This window comes from Gopherus evgoodei, chromosome 4 (genome assembly GCF_007399415.2).
Source record: "Gopherus evgoodei ecotype Sinaloan lineage chromosome 4, rGopEvg1_v1.p, whole genome shotgun sequence".
In the NCBI taxonomy this organism is placed as follows: domain Eukaryota; kingdom Metazoa; phylum Chordata; order Testudines; family Testudinidae; genus Gopherus; species Gopherus evgoodei.
Window position 1 is genome coordinate 64,373,535 of NC_044325.1, and position 25,446 is coordinate 64,398,980.

General features: G+C 45.4%; 1 protein-coding gene across 6 annotated transcripts in view; it reads right to left on the reverse strand.

The window, feature by feature from the left end:
* EXD1 (exonuclease 3'-5' domain containing 1) overlaps positions 1-25,446 on the reverse strand; it is a 47,982-nt gene that overhangs the window by 16,657 nt on the left and 5,879 nt on the right. For 5 of the 6 annotated variants that reach the window (XM_030559506.1, XM_030559502.1, XM_030559503.1 and 2 more), the window contains 6 exons: positions 23,345-23,402; positions 10,242-10,369; positions 7,069-7,136; positions 1,685-1,771; positions 484-588; positions 286-366 (listed from right to left, as the gene is read on the reverse strand). In XM_030559506.1, coding sequence (XP_030415366.1) covers positions 286-366; positions 484-588; positions 1,685-1,771; positions 7,069-7,136; positions 10,242-10,369; positions 23,345-23,402 — 527 coding nt within the window. Of the gene's footprint in view, positions 1-285; positions 589-1,684; positions 1,772-7,068; positions 7,137-10,241; positions 10,370-23,344; positions 23,403-25,446 lie in introns of all 6 variants that reach the window. The other variant, XM_030559508.1, reaches the window with a different exon arrangement.

The window sequence follows — 25,446 nt, forward strand, 5'->3', positions numbered from 1 at the left end:
AAGAAGAAAAACCTGATTGTCCGCCGAAGAGAAAGAGACGGAGTGAAGCGCCCACCGTCGAATTGCCACCAAAGACTAAAGCGGCACGCTTGAGCTGCCACCGAAGACCCGACATGCCGCCCCAATAACAGACGGAGTGCCACCCCAGGCGCCTGCTTCCTTCGCTGGTGCCTGGAGCCAGCCCTGCTTGTATCCTAGTCAGGAGAAACCCTTATACCAAGCCAGTAAGCTTCTCTCTTGCTGAAACTGTTCTCCGGTTACAAACCAAACTAGTCAGCAGGGTACCTGTGTATCAAATACGTTGGAAAGAATGATTCCATACTGATGTGACAGGCAGTCTGAGATCAAACGGCAGTCATGCATGACCTGAAGAACCAAAGAAAGATGCTTGAATATGACTGTAGATTCAATATCCAATTGCAATTTCTTACTGATGTGGCTCAACCATTTCTCACACACCCTGCCACCCTTCTGAACACTTACTTTCAAAATGTTCTTGTCTTCCAGCACCACTTGCAGTCCATTTTTGAAAACTCGAGGCCCCAGAAAGAAAATATCAAATAAAAAAACCCGACTTCTCGTGGCTACCTAAAACAAAACAATCCCAATTTATTTGCAAGTGGGGAAGCCAGAGAGGGATCTAAAAGAAGAGGGAGGGTCTGCTGTAACCCAGCTTTGTAAAAGAATGTTGTTCAGAAAAAGTACCTTGAGGACAGTAGGTTTACAGTTTCACGAATATTAATCTGGAGATAATCCCCCGTTTTCAAACAGATACTCGCAGACAAGCTTGCAATAAGGGATCAAACTCAGTAGTTTATTGTGTGCAGTTACATAACGGGCATTTTCAGACATGCAAAGAACATATATATTAGAAATCCTATCCAAAATGCTTGAATTAAACCAACCTTCCATTTCCTTACTTCCTTCACTGGATATAGACAAAGAGAATAACAGTCCCACTGAACTTTTCCTTTCATGGACTCCCCTTTCACTACAAGGGTTAAAATGAAAATACTGTATCCTGTCCTCTGCCACCAGACTTTGATATAAAACTTGGCCTTGTTTATATTCAAAGTTGCCCTGGATTATTTTAAACCAATTTTAATTAAACTCATTCAAACCCTGTGTGGACACTTAATTTTACATAAACCAGATTTAAAATTGAATTAAGAGCATCCACACAGGCTTCAGACACATTTAAATAAACTGTTTTTTAAACCTTGAACGTTAAACCAATACAACTTTTAATTTAGATAAGGCCTTACTATCATGAATTTAAAACATCTCTGGATTCACACTTTTCAGCTAATCTTCCCATATTCTGACCTGTTTCAAGATCAATCATCATCAAGGCCTTGTCTACACAAAGAGTTTTCCTGCTTTAACTATGCCAGCAGAGTTAAAGCAGCAAGACCCTCCTAGTGTAGATGCAGTTATATCAGATTGCTTATATTGGTACAGCTTATTCAGGTTCAGCAAAGTAAAATAAGTAATACTGATATGAAACACTTTATATCAGTATAATTGCTTCTATAAAATGGCTTTCACCAGCTTAACTATGTGGGTTATACAAGTATATTTTTTTAAGTGTAGACCTAGCCCAAGTTTTTTCCCCAGATTATGCCTTCTTAACAGTGGAACATCTTGAAAAAACACATTCTCTCTTTCTTTAACTGCCCCTTACCTGAAGCCAGCAGAGTCTTCCATGACGACACAGATTAACACCCTCTGCTGCCACACCTAAAACACTCTGTTTTTTGATGTGCAGCATCTAGTGAGAACAAGAAGAAAAGGAATATAGGAATTGGATGGCTTGGGAGACTGGTCATAAAAACAGGGAGTCTTTCACCTCTCAGTCATTGGTTCAAATTCAACAGAAGTCATTAGTGACCAAAAGTAATTTGCATCTGACAGGTGTTTAGTGGCCTGTAAGACATACACTGGAGGTTTCAGTCCATTACTGGAAGACAGCATATGAAGCACAACATATACTATAATCAGTGCCCTCATTGATAGTCTTAGCAGAGAGCTCAAGGACTGTATGGAGCATAGATAATGAACAACTCTTTCACCACCAGAGGAGGTTTGAGGCATATTGTTGAGATACTATGGATAAGCTTGCTCCCTGTACTTTATCTGTTTCCATGCACTAAAACATTGGTGGTGGGTGAACCACAGGCTCAGTGAGGTTAGCCCCCGGCCCACTCCTACTGCCCACCTTCCCCTGCAAGAACCCAGATCGTCCCCTCCAGAGTGTGGGGCAGGCGTTGTGAGCACCAGATCCAGCTGCCCAGAGTCCCTGGCCCCAGCCCAGCACCGGGAAGCAGGAGAGGACCTGGGGACAGAATGTGACTGGGCCACGCAGGGCTGTTTGGGGAGGCTTTGATACCCAGTGCCCACGGATTAAAAGGAGTTCATCCTCTAAAGCTGTACATATTATCTATATTATTGTAGCACCTAGGAGCCCACTCACTGGTGCTGTACAAAAACAGAACAAAAAAAGATGGTCCCTGCCTCAAAGAGCTTACAATATAAGTATAAGGCAAAATGGATTCAGATAAACAGATGGTGGAGTACAAGGAAACAATGACACAATATTGGTCAGCATGACTGGCAGTGGTCTCAGTACACCAGTGGCCTAACCACTATCAATTTCTGTCAATAACTTTTGCATAAAAAGAAACTGAAGAGAGGCACAGTTGGAGCACTGAAGGAAAAGGGGTCTGGACAATTATAATATTCTTATAATAAAGCAAGTCTCAGAGCACAGACCAGTCACAGTAGCATTATAATTTTTTAGAAAAAAAAATCTCACATCTTCCTTTTCAAACAATGCTTAGATTAGCTTTCTGGGGAAGGGATCATCTTTTTGCTACGTGTGTGTACAAGGCCTAGCACAATGGGGCCCTTGCAGGTCCCACTGCCATGTAAAAACAATAACTGTTTATGTTATACAAACATAGGGGACAAGATCATTTCCTCCAAATAAGGTTTTTAATCAGGAAATCTGTCATTAGGTCAAAGGGCACTATGACAGAACCCTCTCACCACCAGCTACTTAGGCCTCCTGTTGAATCTAGAGCAGTGGTTCTCAAAGCCAGTCTGCCGCTTGTTCAGGGAAAGCCCCTGGCAGGCTGGACCGGTTTGTTTACCTGCCACGTCCGCAGGTTCAGCTGATCGCGGCTCTCACTGGCCGCGGTTTGCCGCTCCAGGCCAATGAGGGCTGCGGAAGGACAGCCAGCACATCCCTCAGCCCGCACTTTCCCTGAACAAGTGGCGGACCGGCTTTGAGAACCACTGATCGAGAGCAGCAAAGCCAGTTTCCCGAGTGGGGCAGACTGGGGAGAGGGGGGAAAAAAAAAAGTGGTGGTAACTTGCAAAAGCCCCACACACCACTGAAAAGACCGACAACTGATTCTGTCACCCAGCACCAAGTAATTCTGATGCTCCCCACTACACAGGCCATTTAAATTTTAATTCCTACAAAACACATCAATTTAATTCTGACTCCCAACAATTGATAGACCCCCATACACACATGGCCCCTTGCACAACTGCTATACACAATTGATATAAATCACACAAAATAGACATAGACCTCCATATTTGATAGACTTCACAAAGATTACAAACCCCAAACATGCACAGAACTCCACCACATTTGATACATGTGCACAGACCTTTCCACATCATTGTTATGCTGGTGTAAGAAGTCATTGATGGTCATCAAAGAGGTCATTGCCGCTTTACTCAGACAAATAGTGGTTACCACATCTCCATAGGAGTTAGGGAACACAAGCTGTAAACTCCAGAACTATATCTCATGGAGAACTGGTCAAGATCTTGCATAGCAAAATCTACTGGCTATTGAACTAAGACAAGGTCACAGATCACCACTCTAAGGCCATGTTTACACTACACAGATAAGTCAACATAAGGCAGCTTACATGGACCTAACTGTGGATGTGTACACACTACAATGTTCCTCCCACTGATTTAACTCCCCTGCTACGCTGACATAATAAAACCACCTTGGCAACAGGTGTAGGGCTTATGGGGATAGTTAGAGCGATGCAGTGTCAGTGTAAACACTGTGTTGCTTATGTCACCCTAAGTGGCCTCCAGGAGGTGTCCCACAAAGCCCATTGTGTTCGCTCTGGCCACCAGTTTAAAGCCCCAGGAATTTCTGAAATTCCTCTTCCTGTTTGCTCAGCATGGAGAGCTCACATAGCATTTGCCCAGCTGAACATGCTGGCTCCCTGAAACAAAACGTGCGCTTGCCTGGAGTACTCTTGAGTTGTTGGATCTGCTGGGACTGTGCGGAGAGAAAGCTGTGCAGTCACAACTCCACTTCAGCCACAGGAATTTTGATATCTATGGGCAGATTGCTCATGGCATAAAGAAGGGGCAAAATAGGGACACGCAGCAGTGCCGTGCCAAGATCAAGTTGCTGAGGCAGGCATACCAGAAGGCAAGGGAGGCCAATCGTTGGTCTGGTGCATCTCCAAAGACTTGCAGCTTCTGCAATGAGCTTTACAGGAGCTGGAGACTGTGGTCAGTGGAGTCAACACTGAGGAAGATGTGGTGGAAGAGGAAGTGAAGTTAGAGGAGGATGAAGACAGGTGACAGGGACATCCGGTGGCATGGTGAGCAAGGAACTCTTCTCAACTCCGGAGGGGTCCACTCCAGCTGTGATGCGCCTGATGCAAGAAAGGGGAGCTCTGGAAAATACACTTTGTTCTTTGATACTGCAGGGAGACAAGAAGTAGAGTTCTGCTTTTTTAATCAGGGTAGAAGGGGGACTTAAATACCCAACACAGGCACAGTATATGCTTCTCATTCCCCTATGCACCTAGGCAGAGGGGGTCCTGCGAGAAAGTTTATTGATGCTCACCATGATTTCCCAGGAATCCTCCTTAGAGATCTCTAGGAAACTTTCTTGTAGGTTCTCTGCAATCTTCTGCCAAAAGTTGCTTGGGAGGGCTACTTTGTTTTCCCCCCACTATAGGAAACTTTGCTGTATGAATTGGCAATTATTTCTGCAGGCAACAAAGCAGCACATAGGCAAGCAGCATACAAACCTGCTCTGCAGCCACACGTAAGCAGGAGCTGCAACCTTGCATCCTCAGTTACCCTCAGGAGCAAGATATCAGCTGCTATCACGCCCACCTGTGGAAAATGGTGCCAGTATTCAGAATAGTGGCCCTAGGCGCTTATAGTGATTCCCCTCTGAAGCCCCTCACCCTTAGTCCCATCTTGCTCCTTCAACCGCAGGGCCAACTCACCATGGCTAAGGCCCCTGCTGTGCTGTGTGCCTGCCAAGGGGAAGTGAGAAAGTGGTGTTTCTAACTAGTTTGATTCAAGGCTGTGAATGCACTCACAATAGTGCCCCTGCCTATTATTTCTTTAGCTTCTGCAGATGTGCCCTTGATGGTCTCCTCCTGCACAGCAGCTGAGCAGCTCTGTCAGATAAGGAAATGAAACAGGAGGAATAAGGAAGACATGTTCCGGGAAGCGCAGCAATCCTCAGATACTTTGGATTGTCAGCAGAGTTGATCAGTGAGAAAATGCATATGAATAGCCAAGAGAGGAAAAAAGGACAGGAGCAGATGATACAGCTGTTACAGGACCAAGCAGACATTCTGAGGTCCCTGACTTAACTGCAGATGGAACAAACCCATGTTTGCCTCCTCCTGCAGCCCATACAGAACTGCCTTCCATGCCCTCCCCACACACACTCCTCATATGTTCCTGGGCCACCTCAGTACCCCATGTGCTCCGCCCTGAAGGACATGTATCACAATGACAGCTGGACATATACCCAACTGTGAGAACCTCATTTGAAAATGTGCTCTTCATTTTCATGTCCCTTCCAGAACAAATAAACGTTTGCATCACTGTTAAATGGGAATTCCATATCTTTCTATAAGTACGTTTTTTTATTTATCTCCTACAAACAGTGATTGCTGCTGAAATTCATACCCAGTGGCAATTGGTGCATTTGCATTATAAAATTAAATGCACACACAGCAATCATTACAAAGTTCAGACTACGGTGCAAGACAACAATGCCTGGCTACATGCATTACAGACAGACATATTACTGGGGCTCATTGTCAAAATGTTCCTTCAAAGCTTCCCTGATTTGAACAGCCCCCCCCACGGTTGAACCCCTCTTAGTATCCTTAGTACTAAGTAATAGCCTTAGTATCGTAACAGGAGGCAATTAAGGGCTCTGCACACTTGCATCACTACAACCCCCACAGTGGACTTCCCAACTCCAAACTGATTTGTGACTGAGCAGTAGCAGTCCAGAGTTGCCAGCTTCCACACAGTGATCACCACTTGCTTCTCCACTGTTAGGGTAGCTCTCATTTTGGTGTTCTTGCGCCAGAAGACAGGTGCGAGCTCCACACACAGTTCCAGGCAGGCGGCTTTGTGCATCCAAAAGTTCTGCAGCCACTGCTCATCATCCCATATACCCATCATGATGCAATCTCACCACTCAGTCCTTGTTTCCTGTGCACAGAACCAATGGTCCACCATGTGCAGCTGCTCTGTGAATGCCAAAAGCAATCTTGAATTGTTTCTTTCCATGACAGAGCAGAAGTCATCATCAGATTCACAGCTAATGAAATACTGTGTTCATAACACTCATGGCAATACGGGAGAGAAGTGTAGGACCCATGCTTTGAGACAGATGGCAGGCAGGCAGTTTACGGTGGCTGTTGAAAAGCCGCGCAAAATGTAGTTAGAAGCCCATGGAATAATGGGATGGAGAAAACTGCATCATCGGATGGTGAACCCGTCCCCACAAGGCACTGCAAACTCTTCCCAGAACACCCAGAGGCAGATGGTGGCAAGTTGCACAGTGGGATATCCACCCACGGTGCACTGCTCTGTCTGTCAATGCAAGAGCGCCAACTGTGGACACGCTCTGCCATCAAGTGTGTGGTGTGGATTGCAAAAGAAGTAGAATTACAGCAGTGGATGATAGCTGACATAACTTATGTTGATTTAACTTTGTAATGTAGATATAGCCTGAATGTTATCATTGTTATTACTCACAGCGGGACCAAATTTCTGCTGGAATTGATCAATGACTATGTACTTCATATTTTCCTCTTCTTCCTCCCCTGCAATGAAGAACACAGCATTAGAGATTTCCCCTGCATCAGTAATCACAGTGGATGTATATTTCATACCCGCACTCAAGTCCCATCTTTATGATAGCTGTACACAGTCCCACCTTCCCTTTTCTCCAAAACAAAAACGTCCAAATACATTACTGCATTTCCAAACCAAGCTTGCTGCAACTATGCCTAGCAAACATAGAATGATTGTCTGTCAGCAGCAACTCCAGCCTCCAGAATTTTGATCTCAATGTGAAACAGAAACCACTAACGAGTTTTAAAAGTAATTTTCAAATGTTTAAAAAAAAAAAATAGGTAGGTGCCCATTTTAGTTTCTGTTATAAAATAGAGAGGAGGCAGGAAAAGCTTTGTAAAAAAGCTTTTTTAATGTTAAAAATTCAGCTTCTGTCCAACCTGGAACATGTTATAATCAGGGCAGAATTACTAAGTGATGACATCACAAGAGAGTGAAAATTAAGTAATCCAGAGAGAAAGGAATTTTTAGACAGTCTTAAAATTCTGATATTTTTGTTAATACCTATGACATAAAAACAGATAGTCAAGGGTTAATAGAACAGAAGTACTTCATGTCTCTTTTGCCTGTAAAGGGTTAAGTTCAGTGAGCCTGGCTGTCACCTGACCAGAGGACCAATCAGGGGACAGGATACTTTCAAATCTTGAGGGAGGGAAGTTTTTTGTGTGGGCTGTTAGTGTTTGGTTGTTGTTCTCTCTGGGTTCTGAGAGTGACCAGACGTGCAACCAGGTTTCTCTCCAATCTCTCCAATATAGGCTCTTATAAGTTCAGAATAGTAAGTATTAGGTAGATAAGGCGAGCTAGGCTTATGTTTGTTTTCTTTATTTGCAAATGTGTATTTGGCTGGGAGGATTTTAATTTGTACTTGTATACTTAGGCTGGGAGGGTATTCCCAGTGTTTATAGCTGAAAGACCCTGTAACATACTCCATCTTAAATTTACAAAGATAATTTTTACTGTTTTTTCTTTCTTTAATTAAAAGCTTTTCTTGTTTAAGAACCTGATTGTTTTTTTATTCTGGTGAGAACCCAGGGGACTGGATCTGGATCCACCAGAGAACTGGTGAGGAGAAAGGATTACTTTCTCTCTCAGGGAGAGTCTCGGAGGGGGAGAGAGAAGGAGGGGGAAAGGTGAATTTTCCTCTCTGTTTTAAGATTCAAGGAGTTTGAATCACAGTGATCTTCCAGGGTAACCCAGGGAGGGGAAGCCTGGGAGAGGCAACGGTGAGGGAAAGGGTTTACTTTCCTTGTGTTAAAATCCAGAGGGTCTGGGAGGTCCCCGGGCAAGGTTTTGGGGGGACCAGAGTGTACCAGGCACTGTAATTCCTGGTTGGTGGCAGCGCTACAAGTACTAAGCTGGTAATTGAGCTTAGAGGAATTCATGCTGGTACCCCATCTTTTGGACGCTAAGGTTCAGAGTGGGGAATTATACCATGACAACCTAGTTAACAATAATGCTTAAACACCTAGAGAAAGGTTCTGTTTGAAAAGATTGAACACTCCCTTTTCTTTCAGTTAAGGTGCGAGAGCTCACAACACACATCTCTGACACCCCCTGAAGATCTTCTAGCAAAGCTAGGAAAGACTAGACTTGACACAATCCTGACATTTCTTTCTCTCTTTTTTTTTTAAATGCAGGAGATTAAAAAAATCCTTCCTTTCAGTATTCTTGTCCATCTTAAAGAACTGAAAAAGAACACAAGCCTCACTTTAAAAAAATCCTTTGCAAGTCATCATGTTCAAACTTTGCTCCATTCTTCCATTTCCTGGGTTGTTGTAACTGTACTTCCAATACCGAACAGAACAGAAGATTCTTCTAGTGCCATGGTATCTGAACCTCTTGCAAGACATTAGTCAGATTTTGAACCTGGGACCACTTGCACACAAAGCAGGAGCTGTTCTACTTGAATACCAACACACTGCAAGTATTCTCCACGTATAATAACCAGCCTCGTGCTGATCATCAATGGCCAATCAGGCTTAAGTTTTTAGTTGACACCACAAAATAAATCAAACATCAGATTAACACACACACACACACACACACACACACACACACACACACACACACACACAAGATGTATTGCTTATTGCATGAAATACTTTGGCTTCTGTGCAAGAGTAGTTGTGCTGTTTTGTGAAAGAGTCATTTTACAGCTGGGAGAAATCCATAGTAAAAGTGTTATGAAAAATGTATAATGTGACAACTAAGATTTCCTTTTATATAATATATATTGTATATTTTAATATTGCTCCTTATGAGCCTGCAGTTGAATGTGGGAAGAAAAGGTGTTGTGAACCACTTGAGTTCAAAAAGTGAGAAGGGAGAGACTATAGGGCCACAGTCCCAGAATGGCTGCATGTTGATGCTGAAACAATCAACAGTGAAATAGTCAGCAAAGCTGACATTTAAATTGGCATCATTAGGCTTTAGTGTTAACTGATCTATGAGATAATTGAAGCCCATTTAATGAAGTTCATTCAAAGTGCCTCTTGAAGGCACAAGTACTAAAATGCATTTATTATGGAGAGAACTTTTTCCTCCTTATTAGCCAGGACAAATTGGAGAGTATTTTAATAGCAGCTCCAGTGCCATCTTCTTGTTTTCCGTTTATGACAAGCCAAGGAGCTTGTACCATTCTGATGTAAACTTGCACTTCTGTTTAAGGTTTCAAGCTGCTTCATGAATAAGGGCTTGTCTACACACAAAATGGAACCGAAATAACTAAATAAACGAAAATAGAAAGATGGAGGGGGCCAAACACATAGTTAATTCACACAGTTAGTTATTTCAGGGCAAGTCTGTGTGTGGACTGCCATATTTTGGAACAAGAGTGCCTAATTTCAATTTGACTTAAGAGACAGTCACTCTTATTCCAAAATATGAGAGACCACACACAGATTTGCCCTAAAATAACTAAAGGTGAGAATTAAAAAAAAACCTATTTAGTTATTTTGGTCCAATTTGTATATAGAGCGTAAAAAGGATATAGAACCTGGGAAAGGAGCTTGTGCCACATACTAAGTGTTTGGCTTGCAGAAATACTGAACTTGCATTCCTAATATCACAGTTACCTGCCAGGGTATATTTTAAGTTACTCAGGGTGGTGGCCTGGCTCTCTAGGGAAATACAAGAACTCTGTGGGCTGTGATCTGCTGGTTCTCCCCTGTCCATCTCAGTTCCTCTGGTAACTAGATTGTCCCTGCACAAGAAAACAGTGTAAGATATCACATACAGTGCTGCAGTGAACACGCATTGGGACATACAACATATTATCATGTTTATGTTGTAAGGCATTGTTTGACTTTCATCCAGTATCACACATACAGACATGTGGTGAGCTGCCCCACATGTTGTAACAAGCTGTGGGAGGGAGGAGCAGGAACCCGGAGCACTGAGGGGAGAGGGTGGGGAAGAGGCAGGCCCGGGATTTGGGGAAGGGGTCCAATACGGGCAGTGAGCGGGCAGAGTTGGGGTGGGGACTTTGGGGAAGGGCTGAAATGGGGGCGGAGCAGAGGTGGAGTTGGGGCAGGGCTGGGATGGGGGGGGGCCACCCACCGGCACCAGGAGAAGTTGGCACCTATGGAATGAACAGAAGAGAAAGTTACTCACCTTGCAGTAACTGAGATTCTTCGAGATGTGTGTCCCTGTGGGTGCTCCACTCCAGGTGACGGTGTGTCCCGGCGCCGTTGATGGGAGATTTTCGGTAGCAGTGCCTGGTTGGGACGCACACTCTCAGTTGGTATCTCTCGTCTCATTGGAATCTTCCTGAGTGCGTGCGCCCCACACCCTCCTCAGTTCCTTCTCTACTGTGGAGAATCATACTAGTACTCCAAAGTAGAGGGGAGGAGGGTAGGGAGTGGAGCACTCACAGGGACACACATCTCGAAGACCTCAGTTATTGCAAGGTGAGTAACTTTCTCTTCTTCTTCAAGTGCTGTCCCTGTGGGTGCTCCACTCTAGGTGAATGTGTAGCAGTACCCACTATGGTTGGTGGGACTTTGGAGATGCAGCAGTGAGTACTGTAAATAGTACTGTATGGCCTACTATGGTGTCTGCCGTGGTGTCTTGCGTGAGAGCATAGTGTTTTGCAAATGTGTGTTCAGATGACCACGCAGTCGCTTTGCAGATGTCAGGAATGGGAACATTGTGTAGGAAGGCAAAAGATGTCGACATGGCTTGAGAGGAATGAGTTCTAATGCCTTCAGGCGGTTGAAGATTTTGCGCACGGTAACAGGATCTGATGCAGTCAGAGATCCACTTGGATAAACGTTGTTTAGAGATAACTGTACCTTTCGATCTTTCGGTAATGGAAACAAAAAGTCGTGGGGACTTACAAAATGGTTTAGTCCTGTCTAAATAAAAAGTTATTGCTCGCCTGATGTCAAGAGTATGCAGGGTTGCCTCTTGAAGAGTCTTGTGAGGTTCGGGATAGAAAGTAGGTAAGTATATAGGTTGGTTGAGGTGGAAGGTCGATACCACCTTAAGAAGAAATTTAGGATGCGGTCTCAAAGTGACTTTGTCTTTGGAGAAGATTGTGTAGGGAGGGTGGGCCTTCAGGGCACTCATTTCACCAATTCTCCTTGCCAATGTTATGGCAACTAAGAAAGCCACCTTCATGGACATATGGAGATGAGAGGAGGTAGCCAAGGGCTCAAATGGAGGTTTCATGAGAGCATGAAGAACAAGGTTAAGATTCCATGCAGGCGCTGCTGGGCGAATTTCAGGGTAGAGATTTTGTAGGCCCGTGAGAAAGCGTTTTATGGTGGGGTGGGTAAAGAGTGAATAACCGTCTAATAGGTCATGGAAGGTGGTAAGCGCCGCCAGGTGCACTTTGATGGAGCTGAGCGAAAGTCTGTCCTGTTTTAGTTTCAGGAGGTAGTCTAGAATGTTACGGAGGGTCACGTTATTGGGGGTTAAGTGATTACGTGAGTACCAGAGGGCGAAACGCTTCCACTTCTCCAGGTAGGTTTTATGAGTGGAGTCTTTCCTACTGTGCAGGAGGACATATTGGACTTGCTCAGAATGGATTGGTTCATGGATTTGGAACCATGAAGGAACCAGGGTTGTGAGGTGGAGCTTTTGGAGCTGGGGGTGAAGAACCCATCCGTTGTCCTGGGAAAGGAGATCTGGTCTGTTGGGGAGAGCCCATGGGTGATGGGAGGACATGCGGAGTAGATAGGGATACCACGTCTGTCTTGGCCAAGCCAGGGCAATAAGGATGACCTGGACCTTGTCGTCTGCAATCTTCTGAAGAACCCTGTATAATAGAGGAATTGGTGGGAAGGCATACAGGAGGGAGTTGTTCCATGGGATGAGGAATGCATCTCCTAGGGATGCAATCTTGAGTACCTCTCTGGAGCGAAACAGGGGACATTTTCGATTCTAGGTTGTGGCAAAGAGATCTATTGAAGGGGTGCCCCAGAGGGAGAAGAGCTGTTGGAGTACTGCGGGGTGCAGTTCCCATTCATGTTCTGTTGAGAAGTGCCTGCTGAGTGCGTCGGCAGTAGTGTTATGGCTGCCTGGTAGGTAGGGAGCAATGATTTGTATTCGATGTTGTATGCACCAATTCCATAGTCAAATGGCTTCCATCCAAAGGGAATGTGATCGGGCTCCCCCTTGTCTGTTTATGTAGTACATACATGCTATGTTGTCTGTTAAGACCCGAAGAGATTTGTTCTTTATGAGGGGAAGAAAGTGAAGGCACGCTCGCCTCACTGCTCTGAGCTCTAAGAGATTTATGTGTAGGTGCGTCTCTGATGCGGACCACCGGCCTATTAGGGAAGCGTCTGTGGTGAGCATGAGCGTTGGGGATCATTGCTGGAAGGAAACCCCCGTGCAGAGGTTTTCTGGACTTGTCCACCAATGTAGGGAAGCTATAACATTGGGAGGAGGAGTTAGCAGCATCCCTAAGGTGTGTCTGTTGGGTTTGAAACTGGAATTGAGCCAGCCCTGGAGACATCTCATGTGTAGCCTGGCGTGCTGAACCACAAAGGTGGTGGCTGCCATGTGACCAAGGAGCTTTAGACAGATTCTTGCCTGTGTCCTAGGACGAATAGAGAGCGTGCGTCTGAGCTGCGTGATAGCGAGGAATCTGTGATATGGGAGCGAGGCCCTGCTCTGAATTGAGTCGAGATGAGCTCCGATGAACTTGATCTGTTGTGTAGGTGTCAGGGTGGATTTTTGGATGTTTATTTGGAGGCCTAGGCTGTGAAAGAGGGAGATGGCGAAATGGGTAGCCTGAAGTGTCTCACCGTAGGAGTTGCCCTTGACAAGACAATCATCCAGGTAGGGGAACAGCGTGACCCCGTATTTGCGGAGGTGAGCCATGACCACGGCTAGAGTCTTGGAAAAAACTCTTGGTGCTGTGGAGAGTCCGAAAGGACGAACTCTGTACTGAAAATGGTTGTGACCGATTGTGAATCGTAGGAAGCGTCTGTGAGCCGGATGAATTGATAATAGGAAAGTAAGCATCCTGTAGATTAAGGGCTGTGAACCAGTCCCCTGGATCCAGTGCAGGTATTATTGTGCCCAGTTTGACCATCTTGAATCTTTGTGTCCTCAAAAATTTGTTCAGTCGGCATAGATCTAGTATAGGCCTCCATCCTCCGGTCTTTTTCTGAGTTAGAAAGTAATGGGAGTAGAAACCTGTCCATTGATGTTGTGTCGGCACAGGCTCCACTGCACCTAGTTACAGAAGATGCGCCACTTCTGTGTGAAGTAAGTGGTCATGAGAAGGGTCCCTGAAGAGGGACGGGGAAGGGTAGGAGGATAGGATATAAAAGGGATGGAGTCACCGGACTGAACTATTTTGAGGACCCAGCGGTACTGTGTAATCCACTGCCAGGCATGTTGGAAATTCTGGAGGCGGTGGCCAAATGGGCAAGTAAGCGGTGGAATCAAGGGGTGGTCATGCAGACCCTTGACCAACATTTCAAAACTGTTGTTTATTGCCCGATGGACAGAAGGTGGTGGCTTGATTTCGATTTTGTCTGCGCTTGGGGGGTCTAGTATGATTCCTAGTTATGTTGCATGGTTTGGGTTGAGGACAATAGTACTGTTGTTTGCGGGGTCTTTGGTAGGGTTGGTATCGTTGTCTCCTGGGAAGAGATGGGTGAATGCTCAGGGTGCGCAGTGTCGCTCTAGAATCTTTCATGGTGTGAAGGAGTTTATCAGTTTTTTTTGAGAAAAGTTTGTCCTTATCAAAGGGGAGATCCTCCACTTTGGTCTGCAGTTCTTTCGGGATGCCAGATGCAGAGAGCCATGAGGATCTGCACATAACCACAGCAGTTGCAGTTGTACGGGCTGCTGTGTCCGCCATGCCTAGAGATGCCTGTAGGGCCATTCTGGAAATTAGTTGGCCATCAGTCAGGATGGATTTGAAGTCTCCTCTCCTATCCTCTGGAATGTAGGAGGCAAATTCAAAAAGTTTATTGCAATTATCAAAGTCATAACTGGTGAGGAGAGCAGAATAGTTTGCAATTCTGAATTGTAGTGTGGAGGACATATAAACCTTGCAGCCCAAGACGTCGAGGCGTCTAAGGTCCTTGTCTTGCAGGGTGGGTCGATATTGTGACTGTTTCTTCCTCTGTGCAACTGCATCCATGACAAGAGAGTTTGGTGGTGGATGAGAAAATAGGAAGTCAGCGTCCTTAGCAGGGACATAGTATTTATGTTCGGCCTTTTTGCAAGTTGGTACTAAAGAAGCTGGGGATTGCCAGAGTGTGTCAGCTGGCTCCAGGAGTGCTTCATTTATAGGGAGCGTGACTTTTGAGGGTGCAGACGGTTGAAGGATTCTGAGGAGTCTGTGTTGCGTCTTCTGAACTTCTTCTAAGGGGATATCTTGACTGAGTGCCACCCTCCTGAAAAGTTCTTGAAATTGTTTACAGTTGTCCACGGCCTGTGGAGGCGGAGGGAGGAGGGCTCCGTCCAGGGCTAATGGAGAGTTAGGAGTCGGTGAGTCAGGATATGGTGCATAACTTGCATACTCAGGAGGAGGCTCAGGCACTGTAGAAGTGGACGGAGCAGGATATTGAGGCACAGAAGGAGGAGGAGTGGTAGGAGGATGTTGCCAAGGATACCACTGAGGCCAAGGCATAGGGTAGGAGAACCCAGGTGTCACCCACGGGGGGGGGGCAAAGTAGGAAAACTGAGGCTGGTGACCTTGAGCCACGACCTGAGGTGGCAGAGGTGCCTATGGAGGAGAAGCAGGAGGGGAGAACTCCGCTTGCTGCTGCAACTCAAGGTCACCGTCAGTGAAAGCCAGTTCAGGTGGAGAGAGTGGCAGTTCAAAAAAAAAGAGCCCTGTGTATCTTGGAGCGGAGAGTGAGGCTCAGGTGGCACTGAAAGGTCACATTGAGTGAGAAACTGTTGCTCCTCCTCCCTGGGCTGAGCTGAGCCTGCTCTCTGCTCTAGCTCATTAGCAAGAGAAAGTCAAAGTGACAATAGTGCTGCAGATTGCTTGGAGGTGCCCTGCAGGGGGTCTGCTGCTGGTGCCCTGGTGGAAGATAGGCTCGGTGCCCACGTTCTTCTCGGTGCCGAGGGGCATGCTGTCAGCACTGCGGCCATTTTCAGTGCCGAGGAGGGGCACGCTGTCCGCACCGCAGCCGTTTTCAGTGCTGAGGGGACCGGGGCAACAAGGACCTTCCCGGCACGGGAGGTCGGGTCCCTGCCTCTGTGCTCTGTAGGAACCGCGGCTGAGGCATTAGAAAAAGCTGAGGCACCCGCCTTTGGCGCTGTCAGCAGAGAGCGTAGGGATCTCGCAGGAGACCCCCTACCCTTGTTAAAGTCTCTCCTGTGAGACTATTCTGCTTCTTGCCTTCACTCCAGGGAGGGTGAAGCAATGCTCCACACTGGTTCAGATCTGGTTGGGGAGCATGTAGGAGCGGGTTTAACTTTTCCCGTCTCCGAAAGCAGCTGTAAGGATTTTTCCATCAGCATTTTGAGCCGCAGGTCCCTGTCGCGACGAGCTCTTGACTTGAGGCTCGCGCAATGGAGGCACTTTGTGGAGATGTGGGTGTCCCCAAGGCACTTCACACAATGTGAGTGCCCATCTGTCCGTGGCATGGAGTCCTGACAGGAAATGCACCTTTTGAATCCTGAAGTTCGTGGCAATATGAATTAGAAATGGCTGGGGAGAGTGTCTCAACAGGAGACAAGCCTGAGAGATTTTTTTTTTTTTTTTAAACTGAGGCCTGGTCTATACTATGCGTTTATACCGATTTTAGCAGCGTTAAACCGATTTAACGCTGCACCCGTCCACACAACAAGGCCCTTTATATCGCTATAAGGGCTCTCTAAACCGGTTTCTGTACTCCTCCCCGATGAGAGGAGTAGCGCTGAAAATCGGTATTACCATATCGGATTAGGGTTAGTGTGGCCACAAATCGACGGTATTGGCCTCCGGGCAATATCCCACAGTGCACCATTATGACCGCTCTGGACAGCAATCTGAACTCAGATGCACTGGCCAGGTAGACAGGAAAAGTCCCGCGAACTTTTGAATTTCATTTCCTGTTTGCCCAGCATGGAGCTCTGATCAGCACGGGTGGCGATGCAGTCCCAAATCCAAAAAGAGCTCCAGCATGGACTGTACGGGAGATACTGGATCTGATCGCTGTATGGGGAGGCAAATCTGTTCTATCAGAGCTCCATTACAGAAGACGAAATGCCAAAGCATTTGAAAAAAATCTCCAGACAGAGGCCACAGCAGGGACTCAGCATAGTGCTGCGTGACAAGCGTAACGGAAAGCCAAAGAATCAAATGGACGCTCATGGAGGCAGGGAGGGAGGGAGTACTGAGGACTCTAGCTATCCCACAGTCCCCGCAGTCTCCGAAAAGCATTTGCATTATTGGCTGAGATCCATATGCATGTAGGGTCAAACACATTGTCCGGGGTGGTTCAGGGTATAGCTCATCAATTTTCCCCCCCCTCTGTGAAAGAAAAGGGAAAAAAATCGTTTCTTGACTTTTTTATATGTCACCCTATGTCTACTGCATGCTGCTGGTAGACATGGTGCTGAGGCAATGAACAGCAGCACCCTCTCCCTTCCCCTCCGCGGTGGCAGACGGTACAATGTGACTATCCATCATCAGCAGCAGCAGCCCGTGAGTGCTCCTGGCTGGCCTCAGGTGAGGTCGGCCGGGGGCGGCTGGGTAAAAATAGGAATGACTCCCGGTCATTCCCAGTAGATGGTACAGAACGGCTGGTAACCGTCTTCATCATAGCAACTGGAGGCTGAGCTCCATCAGCACCCTCCTTTCATGTCTAAAGAAAAGATTCTGTACTACCTGGACTATCATAGTAGCGGGATGCTGGGCTCCTCTCCCCCGCACCGTTTAATGTCCTGCCTGGACTATCATAGCAGCTGGAGGCTGCCTCCCCCTCATTTTATCTCATTAACAAGTCAGTGTTTCTTATTCCTGCATTCTTTATTACTTCATCACACAAATAGGGGGGGACATTGCAATGGTAGCCCAGGAGGGTTGAGGGAGCAAGGAAGCAACGGGTGGGGTTGTTGCAGGGGCACCCCTTAGAATGGCATGTAGCTCATCATTTCTGCGGGATCTGACACGGAGCAGCTGTGCTCTCTAGTACACTGGTTCTCTAGCACACTTGCCCCATATTCTAGGCAGGACTGACTCTATTTTTAGATAAACCATAAAGGAGAGAATGACCCGGGGGGTCATTCCCATTTTTGTCTTTGCGCCCCCAGCCGACCTCAGCCAGGGGCACCCATGACAGCAGCAGATGGTACAGAATAACTGATAACCATCATCTCATCGCCAATTTACAATGGCATGGCAGACGGTACAGAACAACTGATAACCGTCTCTGCTGTCTTGCGAAGGCAAATGAATGCTGCTGTGTAGCGCTGCAGTACCGCTCTGTCAGCGGCATCCAGTACACATACGGTGACAGTGACAAAAGGCAAAACGGGCTCCATGGTTGCCATACTATGGCGTCTGCCAGGGCAATCCAGGGAAAAAGGGCCCAAAATGATTGTCTGCCATTACTTTCATGGAGGAAGGAATGAGTGATGACATTTACCCAGAATGACCCGCGACACTATTTTTGCACCATCATGCATTGGGATCTCAACACAGAATTCCAATGGGCGGGGGAGACTGTGAGAACTATGGGATAGCTACCCACAGTACCACACTCCGGAAATCGACGCTAGCCTTGGTACACGGATGCACACCACCGAATTAATGTACTTAGTGTGGCCGCATGCACTTGACTTTATACAATCTGTTTTACAAAACTGGTTTATGTAAAATCGGAATAATTCCATAGTGTAGACGTATCTTAAGAAACTAATTATGTAACTATACTAAAGGAAGGGAAACAACTGGGATTAAGTAATAATTATTTCTATGTTCTTTGTTACTGTTTTCTATAGAGACCAGGGAAGAAAAGGCAGCACTGCCCCGAGTCCCGTCTTCAGACGAGGATGGTTGAGAAGGAACTGAGGAGGGTGTGGGGCGCACGCACTTAGGAAGATTCCAACGAGACGGGAGATACCAACTGACTGCGTGCATCCCAACCAGGCACTGATACCGAAAATCTCCGATCAACAGCACCAGGATGCACCGTCACCTAGAGTGGAGCACCTACAGGGACAGCACTCAAAGAAGAACAGGTAATCACATCCCCTGTCACCCATTCCTAGCTTTGGCAAACAGAGGCTAGGGACACCATCCCGGCCCATCCTGGCTAATAGCCATTGATAGACCTATCCTCCATGAACTTATCTAGTTCTATTTTGAACCTTGTTATAGTCTTGGCCTTCACAACACCCTCTGGCAAAGAGTTCCACAGACTCACTGTGCATTGTGTGAAAAAAAATACTCCTTTTGTTTTAAACCTGCTGCCTATTCATTTCATTTGATGACCTCTAGTTCTTGTGTTATGAGAAGAAGTAAGTAACACTTCCTTATTTACTTTCTCCACACCAGTCATAATTTTATAGACCTCAATCATATCTCTCCTTAGTCAACTCTTTTTCAAGCTGAAAAGTCCCGGTCTTACTAATCTTGCCTCATATGGAAGGCGTTCCATACCCTAATCATTTTTGTTGCCCTTTTCTGAACCTTTTCCAAATCCAATATATCTTTTCTGAGATAGGGCGACCACATCTGCACACAGTATTCAAGATGTGGGCATACCATGGATTTATATAGAGGCAATATGATATTTTCGGTATTATCTATCCCTTTCTTAATAATTTCCAACATTCTGTTCACTTTTTTTGACTGCCACTGCACACTAAGTGGATGTTTTCAGAGAACTATCCACAATGACTCCAAGATCTCTTTCTTGAGTGGTAACAGATAATTTAGACCTCATTTTATATGGATAGTTGGAATTATGTTTTCCAATGTGCATTACTTTGCATTTATCAACACTGAATTTCATCTACCATCTTGTTGGCCAGACCCAATTTTGTGAGATCCTTTCATAGCCCTTCACAGTCTGCTTGGGACTTAACTATCTTGAATAGTTTTGTATCATCCGCAAATTTTGCCACCTCACTGTTCACCCCTTTCTCCTGATCATTTATGAATAGGTTGAATAGGACTGGTCCCAGTACAGACTCCAGGGGGACACCACTATTTACCTCTCTCCATTCTGAAAACTGACCATTTATTCCTACCCTTTGTTTCCTATCTTTTCACAAGTTACCGATCCGACCTTCCTTCTTATCCTGTGACAGCTTACTTTGCTGAGGAGCCTATGGTGAGGGACCTTGTCAAAGGCTTTCTGAAAATCTAAGTACACTATATCCACTGGATCCCCCTTGTCCACATGCTTGTTGACCCCCTCAAAGAATTCTATTAGATTGGTGAGGCATGATTTCTCTTTACAAAAAACTCTTTCCCCAACAAATTATGTTTATCTATGTTTCTGACAATTTTGTTCTTTACTATAGTTTCAACCAGGTTGCCTGGCCTGTAATTGCCGGGATCACCTCCGGAGCCCTTTTTAAAAATTGGTGTCACATTAGCTATCCTCTAGTCATTTGATATAGAAGCCGATTTAAATGATAAGTTACAAACTACAGTTAAAAGAACAGGAGTACTTGTGGCACCTTAGAGACTAACAAATTTATTTGAGCATAAGCTTTTGTGGGCTACAGCCCACTTCTTCGGATGCATGGAATGGAACATATATTGAGGAGCTATATATAGACATACAGAGAGCATGAGAAGGTGGGAGCTGTCTTACCAACTCTGAGAGGCCAATTAAGTAAGGAAAAAAAACTTCTGAAGTGATAATCAAGATAGCCCAGTACAGACAGTTTGATAAAAAGTGTGAGAATACTTACAAGGGGAGATAGAGTCAATGTTTGTAGTGGCTCAGCCATTTCCAGTCCCTATTCAAACCTAAGGTGACTATCTAGCAGGGCCGGCTCTAGCCATTTCCCGCCCCAAGCATGGCGGCACGCCACGGAGGGCACTCTACCGCTCGCTGGTCCCACGGCTCCGGTGGACCTCCCGCAGGCTTTCCTGCGGCTGCTCCACCGGAGCTGTGGGACCAGTGGACCCTCCACAGGCACGCCTGCGGGAGGTCCACCGGAGCCGCCTGCCGCCCTCCTGGCAAGCTGCAGAGCGCCCCCTGCAGCGTGCCGCCCCAAGCGCGTGCTTGGCATGCTGGGGCCTGGAGCTGGCCCTGCTATCTAGTTTGCATATCAATTCCAGCTCAGCAGTTTCTCCTTGGAGTCTGTTTTTGAAGCTTTTCTGTTGCAAAATTGCCACCTGCAGGTCTGTCACTGAAACTACAGTTAGCAGTTCTGCAATTTCACATTTGGGTTCCTTCAGAACTCTTGGGTGAATACCATCTGGTCCTAGTGACTTTTTACTGTTTAGTTTATTAATTTGTTCCAAATCTCCTCTAATGACCTCAATCTGCTACAGTTCCTCAGATTTGTCACCTAAAAAGAATGGCTCAGGTTTTGGAATCTCCCTCACATCCTCAGCCGTGAAGACTGATGCAAAGAATTCATTTAGTTTCCCCACAGTGGCCTTATTGTCCTTGAGTGCTCCTTTAGCATCCTGATCATTCAGTGGCCCCTTTGACTGTTTAGCAGGCTTCCTGCTTCTGATGTACTTAAATTTTTTTTGCTATTACTTTTTGAGTGTTTGGCTAACTGCACTTCAAATTTTATTTTGGCCTTCCTAATTGTATTTTTCACTTCATTTGTCAGAGTTTATGCTCCTTTCTATTTTCCTCACTAGGATTTAATTGCACTTTTTAAGGGATGCCTTTTTGTCTCTCTCTGCTTCTTTTACTTTGTTGTATAGCCACAGTGGCACTTTTTTCATTCGCTTACTGTGTATTTTCATTTAATTTGCATGTTTATTATGGTGTTTTTAAAAAGTTTCCATGCAGCTTGCAGGGATGCCACTTTTGGCACCACACCTTTTAATTTCTGTTTAACTAACTTTCTTATTTTTGTGTAGTCTTCCTTTCTGAAATGAAATGCTACAGTGTTGGGCTGCTGTGGTGTTTTCCTCACCACGGGCATGTTAAATTTTATTATATTATGGTCACTATTACCAAACACTCCAGCTATATTTACCTCATGGATCAGATCCTGTGCTGCACTTAGGACTAAATCAAGAATTGCCTCTCCTCTTGTGGGTTCCAGGACTAGCTGCTCCAAGAAACAGTCATTTAAGGTTTTAGGAAACTTTATCTCCGTATCCCATCCTGAGGTGACATGTACCCAGTCAATATGGAGATAGTTGAGTTTTTTATTTTTATAGCCTCTCTAATCCTCCTGAGCATTTCACAGTCACTATCACCATCATGGTCAAGTTGTCAGTAATATCTCTCTACTGCTATATTTTTATTATTAAAGCATGGAATTACTATCCATAGAGGCCATGGTACAGTTTGGTTCATTTAAGATTTGTACATCATTAGATTCTACGCTTTCTTTCACAGAGTGCCACTCCCTCACCAGCACGACCTGCTCTGTCCTTCCAATATATTTTGTACTCTGGTATTACTATGTCCAATTGATTATTCTCATTCCACCAAGTTGATGTGATGCCTATTATATCAATATCCTCATTTAATACAAAGCACTTTAGTTCACCCATCTTATTATTTAGACTTCTGGCATTTGTATAAAAGCACTTTAAAAACTTGTCACTTTTTAGCTGTCTGCTATTACATGATGTAATTGAATGGGATTCTTTTTCATTTGACTGTTTCTCATCAGATCTTACCCGTATTTTCAAGGAATACTGAAGCACCTAGCTTAGGATTGATCTACACAGTTTTATGAAAGATTTAACTATCTTGGTTAGGAGCATGCTTTTATACCAAAACACTTACGTCAGTACAATCTATAGTGTTTATAAGCTATATTGCTATAAGCGCTGTTACACCATCATAATTGCATCCACACTAGGGAGTTATACCTCTTGAACAATATCGGTTCTACACCAGTATAATTAAAGCAGTACAAGTGAGAAGACAAGCCCCTAAAGACAAAGGGTCATTTATCAAAAAGCTTCTATTTAAAAGGATTGATGAATAAATTTTGTTAAACGATTAAGTTAGACTTTTTGTATATGTAAAAGATTGCTGCTAAACAGGGTGGTATTTGCCTTGCAAACTCCAGTTTAAGGGAGTGGTTAGCAAAAGCCGTTCAATCCCCATTTCCCTTATGAGGGAAATTAAATAGTTTCAAATATGACCTTGGGAAATACTTGAAAACCAAGTAACCTAACATAATTTGTGTTGGAGATGCAACTCTGAGTAGAAAAGAAAGAGTTTTAAGTACAAATCCACACCTGTGTCAGCTTCCAGATGTCACACTCACCTACATTTGATAAGGTTTGAAATGTAGCTTCCCCTGTACAACTGTTTGGCCATGGATGAAGAGGTTTTTGTGAGAAATATTCCCTGGCAACCACAAGTTCATTATAAAACAAACCAAACAAATTATTCACTGGTGGAGGAAGGAGGAACATCTTAGAAGAGTCTTTTCAGTAATCGAAGCACCCCAGCCATCTCCTTATCCACTCCCTCTCGGAACAGTTCAACACAATCTTGGTGTTACTTAATCTTACACTCATAAGATTTTCCATCCATTTGTTGGCTATTCTAATAGGTACATTCTTTTTCCAGTCATGAAAGAAAAGTCCTTTCCAACATACCTGATGGGAGTTGCAGCTCCCCTTGCTGCATCTTGTTCCAGTTCCTCCCGCAGTTCCACTGTAATGAAAAACAACAACTTCTGTTACAGCTCTAATATCAGCAACTCTTTGACTAGGAAGCACATTTAATCCCCAAGAAGTTGCAGGTGAGCCAGAACTAGTACTGATCAGTGTGTAACACAGTCATGGCAGGGTGTAGTGAGAAAAGGGGCATTCATTGTAAAAAGTAATCATAGATCAGATATCACAGGCAATGGTATGCGGTAGAAATATTTTATACTAGTGGCATTTAAGTTGAACCAACAGCATCTCTACTGAAACCTATATGGCCCTGCACTCACTCACTCATGCTTGTCACCCCAATCGGGGTATGGGCCGCCAACCACAGATCTCCAGAGTCCTCTATCCTGGGCCATTCGCTCTAGCTGGTTCCAGGTATAGCCCATTTTTTTGCTATCAGACTGCAGGTCGCGTCGCCAGGTGTTTCTTGGATGGTCTCTTTTCCGCTTGCCTTGGGGGTTCCACCGCAGTGCCTGTCTGGTGATGTTAGTTGGCTGCTTACGTAGTGTATGTCCTATCCAACCCCACCTTCTCCTTCTGATTTCTTCCTCTGCTGGGAGTTGACAGGTCCTCTCCAAGAGGTGGATGTTACTGATGGTGTCTGGCCAGCGGATCTGGAGAATCCTTCTGAGGCAGCTATTAATGAAGGTCTGGATCTTCCTGATGGTTGTTTTGGTTGTCCTCCAGGTTTCAGCTCCATACAGTAGGACTGATTTCACATTGGAGTTGAACAGTCGAATTTTTATTGCCAAAGACAGCTCTCTGGAGCTCCAGATGTTCTTGAGCTGTAAGAAGGCTGCTCTTACCTTACCAATCCTTACTTTGATGTCTGCGTCTGTGCCACCCTGCTGGTCGATGATGCTACATAGGTAGGTGAAGGACTGCACTTCTTCCAGGGGGCTTCCATTCAGTGTGACTGGGTCATTGCTGATGGAGTTAATCCTAAGGATCTTGGTCTTGTCCTTGTGAATGTTGAGGCCAACCTGTGATGACGTGGCTGCCACTACGTTGGTCTTCTCTTGCATCTGCTGTTTACTGTGCGAAAGGAGCACAAGGTCATCAGCAAAGTCCAGGTCATCAAGCTGGGTCCACAACGTCCATTGGATTCCGTTCCTACGCTCGTAAGTGGATGTCTTCATAATCCAATCGATGATGAGGAGAAAGAGAAATGGTGACAACAGCATCCTTGCCTGACTCCAGTTTGCACCTGGAACCTGTTAGTAAGCTGCCCTCCATGGATCACTCTACAGTGTATACCGTCATATGAGTTCTTGATCAGGTTGACCACCTTTGCTGGGATGCCGTAGTGCCAAAGGACCTTCCAGAGGGTCTCTCGATCCATGCTATCGAACGCTTTCTCATAATCAACAAAGTTGATGTACAATGAGGAGTTCCACTCCATAGACTGCTCGACTATGATGCGAAGCGTTGCTATCTGGTCCGTGCATGATCTATTCTGCCGGAAACCTGCCTGTTCATCTCGTAGCTGTGGATCAACGGCATCCTTCATTCTCTCTAAGAGGACTCGGTTGAAGACCTTTCCTGGCACCGACAGGAGCGTGATTCCTCTATAATTGGCACAGTTGCTAAAATCTCCTTTCTTGGGGATTTTGATGAGATATCCCTCTTTCCAGTCTACCGGAATCAGTTCTTCCCATATCTTCTCAAAGAGGGGGTACAGCATTTCCACTGAAGCATCCAGGTCTGCTTTCAGGGCCTCTGCTGGGATGTCATCAGGTCCAGCCGCCTTCCTATTCTTCATCATGGTGATGGCTTTTCTGATCTCATCTCTGGTTGGTTTATCGCAATTAATTGGGAGGTCCTCGCTGGCTGGGTTGATATCTGGTGGATTTGGGGGTGCTGATCTGTTCAGGAGTTCCTCAAAGTGCTCCGCCCATCTGTTCATCTGTTGTTCTATTCCTGTTATAGACTTTCCCTGCTTGTCTTTAACAGGATGCTCTGGCTTGCTGAACTTTCCAGACAGTCGCTTGGTAGTATCATACAGCTGTTTCATATTACCGCTGTATGCTGCCTGCTCCGCT